Source organism: Bison bison, unplaced genomic scaffold (genome assembly GCF_000754665.1).
Source record: "Bison bison bison isolate TAMUID 2011002044 unplaced genomic scaffold, Bison_UMD1.0 scf7180017864050, whole genome shotgun sequence".
NCBI classification, from domain to species: domain Eukaryota; kingdom Metazoa; phylum Chordata; class Mammalia; order Artiodactyla; family Bovidae; genus Bison; species Bison bison.
The window spans coordinates 4,868,199-4,874,151 of record NW_011494622.1 but is presented as its reverse complement, the minus strand read 5'-3'; the positions used below and the strand labels follow the sequence as shown (position 1 = coordinate 4,874,151).

The 5,953-nt window shown below is 40.8% G+C and overlaps 1 protein-coding gene across 18 annotated transcripts in view; it reads left to right on the top strand.

The window, feature by feature from the left end:
• Positions 1 to 5,953, top strand: part of SORBS2 (sorbin and SH3 domain containing 2) — a 213,000-nt gene that overhangs the window by 136,988 nt on the left and 70,059 nt on the right. For 16 of the 18 annotated variants that reach the window (XM_010835788.1, XM_010835789.1, XM_010835797.1 and 13 more), the window contains one exon: positions 2,005 to 2,177. In XM_010835788.1, the coding sequence (XP_010834090.1) occupies positions 2,005 to 2,177 (173 nt within the window). The other 2 variants (XM_010835802.1, XM_010835800.1) reach the window with 2 other exon arrangements.

The following is a 5,953-nucleotide window of genomic DNA, read 5'->3' as shown; positions in this document are numbered from 1 at the left end:
ATTCATAGGGTCACAAAGAGTCGGACACGACTGAGTGACTGAACTGAACACCATTTAGACTGGGACTTTGCACATACTCAGTGCTCAAAAAATATTTGATAGAAATACTAGCATCGTGGTGTCCACTCAAATCCTTTCCATAATTAAATGCAAAATCAGAGTCAAGTATCACTTTGCATCTTAATTTGGAGTTGCTTGGGAAAGATATTACTTTTATATACAATAGCACATAATGCAGTTTTATTCTTAGCCTTATTTATCCTTCATCATGAATTGAAATGGACTGAAAAAGCCTTTCTGTTGCAAACTAAAACATAATCGGAGTATAGAAGTTATAAATGTTACAATGGATTTTAGTTTGAAGAGGTCTTATCTTTATTTATCCTTATAATGATGAGTCAATTTTTAAAAATATCTTATGAAGTTCTGCTACAAAACACAGTCATATCTTTTTAGATTTTTTTAGATCTGCTATATCTATATCTATACTTATATGTAATCAATGACTGCTACCCTGACATAAAGACTTCCTTATCCACATAAAAAAAAAAAAAAAAGACCCAAGTTACATGAGTAACAAACCTGCAAAACCATGGCTGAGAGTCATACTTGGTCAGCAAAATTTTGAAATTTACTGTAGAAAAACAGAAAGTATATCATCAATTGTACTAAATAAATGATAATAATGTATAAATACCCAGGTACTATAAGTGGAATATATAGTACACCTATGTCCTCTTTGTTTCTTACAAAAGTACACCAAAAGTTAACAAAGATGGCTTGAAAATAAGAATGTGATAAATCTCAGCCACACTGTATGCTTATGGCAACTTTCACATCCCAGGGGTGAGAAGTCATGGTTTTTGCTTCTTTAAAGTAAAAACAAAGCTATTCTGGCCATCATAGAGTCTTAGATAAAAATTAATACTAATAGCTTATGATCATTTCTTTAACCATATGCCTTAACATCCAAGTATATGTTTGGATGTGAAGATTTCCTGAGGTGATTAGGAAGTCATCATCACTAGACCCACCAGAAAAATCTCAAAAGCACTTTCTTAACACAGTGGTGGCCACACGGCCACATGGTCTTTCAACAAATACTATTCTTCCCTTAACCCCTGTCACTGAATGATGAAGATCTTGTTTTCAGAGGTCCGAACAGTATATACCTACATGTTAACAAAGAGCGGCTCAAATTTAAGATAAAGGAGTTAAAAGAAATAGTGATGGAAATACACTCTGTATTTATTTATAGATATAATACGGAGCTTCCCTGGTAGCTCAGCTGGTAAAGAACTGCCTGCAATGCAGGAGACCTCAGTTCTATTCCTGGGTCAGGAAGATCCCCTTGGAGAAGGGATAGGGTACCCATTCCAGAATTCTTGGGCTTCCCTGGTGGCTCAGATGGTAAAGAATCTGCCTGCAAAGCAGGAGACCTGGGTTCGATCCCTGAGTTGGGAAGATCCCCTGGAGGAATGCATGGCAACCCACTCTGGTATTCTTGCCTGAAGAATCCTCATGGACAAAGGAGCCTGGTTCAATATATACCTACATGTTAAAAATGAGTGACTCAAATTTAAGATAAATGAGCTAGAAGATATACTGATGCAAATACACTCTATATTTATTTATAAATGTAGTATTACATGTGTGTTATTGGCTCAGTCATGCCTGACTCTTTGCAAGCCCATGGACTGTAGCCCACCAGCCTCCTCTAGCCATGGGATTTTCCAGGCAAGAATAATGTAGTGAATTGCCATTCTCTTCTCCAGGGGATTTCCCTACCCAAAGATCAAACCTGGGCCTCCTGCATTACAGGCAGGTTCTTTACAGTCTGAGCCACCAGGGAAGCACATAGTATTACATATTTATGCATAATTAATCACATATAACTATGTAATTACAGATAATTATAATAGACTGTATTACAGTAGGCATGAATATGAGGCTTCATTACTCTGATTCCCTGTGCATCAACTATATTTCACATCTTCTCTGCAGATTCCTCGGAGGCATACCCCCAGCATGCTCAGTCTCTGGACGGCAGCGTGGGCAGCTCGATACCACTGTACAGGTCCTCCGAGGAGGAAAAGAGAGTGACAGTCATCAAGGCACCCCACTACCCAGGGATCGGGCCAGTGGATGAATCCGGAATCCCCACGGCAATCAGAACGGTAGGAAATGCCAGTGCCCGCTTTGCTCCGGGGCTGTGCAAATCTCCACAAAGGATGGATTGTCGGTGGCTTTGTGCATTCCTACACTCTTATATAATGAGGATTGCCCTCTGTGCCATCTGAGTTCTCATGAATATTATGCTGTGTGCAGCAGAGAAAAGGAACTGTCCATTGAAGATAATGGCCCAATCTCTCTATTTCAATTTAAAAAGCACGAAAATTGTGATTCTGTGAGATGATAGAAGTAAGCTTTGTTTGCCTTCACCTTTTACCAAGGAGTGTTAAGGCAACAGAGAGAGAAGAGAGAAGGGAGAATTAAATGTGAATTCTTTGGCTGCACTGAATTCCCACGTGCACAGCAAATAAGCCAGTGATTTGTGTCTGGAGATGGATGTGCCTTACCGCCAGGAGATTGGGAGCCCTGGATTGGGAGTTGAGAAGCCTGATGATTGGAGGGAAGGGAGTTCATGTCAGAGAAAGGAAAAGCTGTCCGAGGAAAATACACATCACATTTGAGTGTCCCTCGTCGGCTGTGCCTGCCGAGAGCTCTCCGGGGCGATCAGTGGAAGTGTTTGGGTTGGGTTTTTTTTTTTTTCCTCCAGTCTGTAAACTCTGCCAGACCATTGCTCAGTGCGTCAGGGCAGCCCCTTCTGGCAAAGTTCAGCAGCGGCAGAGGCCGAGCTCGGGCAGGCAGCTGCCTGCTGAGCCAGTCCACTTGGAGAGGAGGTTTGTGCTAGCCTGCGGGGAAGAAGACCGGGCGCCAGGATGAGAGCCGCCGCGCCTCTGCAGGTGAAACTGGGGGGCGGGGAGCGACCGCAGCGCCATCTGCATACACGGGTCCGCATACCTGGCTGGGAGGCTGCGGAGGGCTCCTGGTTTGGAATGCAAACCTGCCTGCCGGGCCAAAGACGAGAGTGCAGAGAGGAAAAGACGGGCATTAGATTAGAAAAAGATCTGGGGCAATTGGAATCTGCTCAAAACGAACGAGAGAGTGAGGGTGGGTGAGGTTCTTCTCTTCTTGAATTTGCATTTATTATATGGATCCCACGATCTGAGAGAAGAGTTAAAAAGTGATTATTCCAAGCATCTGTATTAGAAAGGGAAGCCAGAAGGTAAGTCTGTAGAGTCATTGCTAGGGCTTTAGACTCATGAGATTCTGGGGATGTTGAATGTGGCTAATTATAAAGACCTAAAAAAATCTATGTTGGCACCAATGGTTGTCATATTTAAGTGACAGGAAAAGTTTGCGATCGGACTAACACTTTTAATCTTACAGTGACTGCATGTTTCTGGTGGTGGCGCTTCCTTGTATATTTCTTTTTTAAGGTTTCCCAAATACTTTAATTAGAATGTTTTTCCCGTAATAGAGTAGGGATACAGTGTCAGACTGGTACAGTGTCACTGGTTTTGTTAAATTGACCCTTGAAACATAATAGTTACACAAATTAGAGATTCCTGATTCTGCACAGTTATATAGACTCTCTTATTTTATCTGAGACCTCTAGGTGTGTTTTTAAGTCAGTACACTGCAAAGTTAGAACTGTTTTTATCCATTAGATATAATTTTCTTAAATAACAAGGCCTTGCTTTTCACATTTTAAAAGGAAAAAACCGAGATGTTAGAGATGGTTAATGAAAAGTCAAAAAATATTAAAAATCTTATATTGTGTTTTATCTATTGCCAAATGGAAAGCATGTTTAGATATGCATAAACAAACGCATATACTAGACATTCAATGCAAGCTTCCCTTCTATAAAACAGAAAATAAAATATAAGCAACTCAGAAGTTCCTTATAAGGAACCAGCATTTTTATGTACAGCCAGGCTCCTCTGTAGACGTTTCAAAGTTTACAAAAAAGGTACAGGTCTGAAGACTCATTCACATTTCTTATTTGTCAGCCCCGCACAGCACATCCCCAAGTATAGCTGTGTTTATAAATGTGGAGTCAGGCCATCTCGGAGCCACAGCAGGCCAAGAATCTCCAAGGCTGTTTTCCCTTCTCATCCGCATAGAAAGCAATGATTATCTGACTTACATTACTTCACATGGGCTTTCCGCTCAGGGTGCACACCAAAGGCAGTGCTGTGTCAGTGTACCATTTTATAGTCTCACGGTCTCAGTTAGACAGTTTAGACTGTAGGCTCATTTTAGACATATTCTAGGTATGCTGCTGCTGCTGCTAAGTCGCTTCAGTCCTGTCCGACTCTGTGCGACCCCATAGACGGCAGCCCACCAGGCTCCCCCGTCCCTGGGATTCTCCAGGCAAGAACACTGGAGTGGGTTGCCATTGCCTTCTCCAAGGTGTTGTGCTAGGTCCCTTTATACACATTGTCTCTCTCGATTTCCATAGACCAAGGACACAGAATTTTCTAAAGTCACCTAGAAACTCTAGAAAGCCAAGAGTTAAACAAACGCACCTTTGAGCTATTTGCAGGAAGGGGAGCAGCTCCCCAGACTGCCCTCTCTCATGTGACCTGGGACGTCTGTGCCAGCCTTTTACTGCCATCCTTAACGACAACAACAAAACCCGCTGGGGTCCAGCTCCCACGAGACTGTGTAATTAAGGCCAACTAGTTAAGTGAAATACAAGATTCTTTTCTTCTACCTCAAATATAACACGAGTAGAGCCTTTTCAAAGCTGGAAAGGGGCAAAAACAGAACAGAACAATGAACACTGGTGGGTGGAAAATACGTGTCTTTTCCCTTTTTGGAAATCTCTGCCTGATAAATCAATGTAGAATTCTGATGTTTTGTAAACTACAGGAATGTAAATTTTCAGGTTTATTCAGCCAAGTTAGAGAAAACAACCAAAGAGTGGTTTACTAATAGCTACTGTCCATGCAAAACCATTTTGAAGAACACATAAGACAGTAAACTTTCTCAAATTCAAGTAGACTTCTGTTTACTTAATCTCACCATTTGCTGTAACAACCTACATGAGGACATATATAAAAGGAACTTTAAATGCTTAGAGGACTTCTTTGAGAAAGAGATGGAGAGGTTAAGTGTTCCCATTTACCAGGTTCATATTCCTCTTTGTCAACCAACTTGGGCATTTCCTGGTATCTCAGTGCTCACCATATAAAGCTAGCAGATGGCACAACGAAGATCCTGCCTGATATGTGCCCTCTAGCAAGTGAAGGGAAAAAAAAAATCCCGTCTGTCAGGATACCTTGCCATATACAGTGATATAACTCACTTATTCAGCTTCCCCATTGCCATCGGTGGTGTTCAGGTATGGCTGGGAAACATGTTTACACAGTGTTATTTCTTATTTTTTATTGCTAAAGACTACAGAGGAATCAAAGCTTAATAAAAAAAAAAAAAGAAATCCATCTTTTATGAAACTAAATGTCCCTTAAAAATACAAGTTCAGCTACTTTGTTTAAACAAGCAAATAACAGCTAGACTTTGCTTTGTCACTTCCTCCCCCACCAGCTCCCACCATTTGAGTATAAGTCTACCCAATATTTCCACTGTAAAAAGAGCCTAAAATGAATGAAGAAGCAATTTCCAACAAAGTCAGGTAGCCCTTGATGGTACTCTATTTGTCGTGATTATCAGAATCAGATATTCTTAGCAAAAGAAATTTAGATATAGGACAAACTCTCAGTTTCCAGAAAAAAATCACAATGTCCACACTGGAGAGAAAAATCAGGATACAAAATGTACACCAAAGCTCAGTGTAACAAACACATGATTACTTTTATGGCTGTCCTAACAGAATATTTTATATGAAGAGAACCATCTAAAAAATGGTATATTTAGTTACTA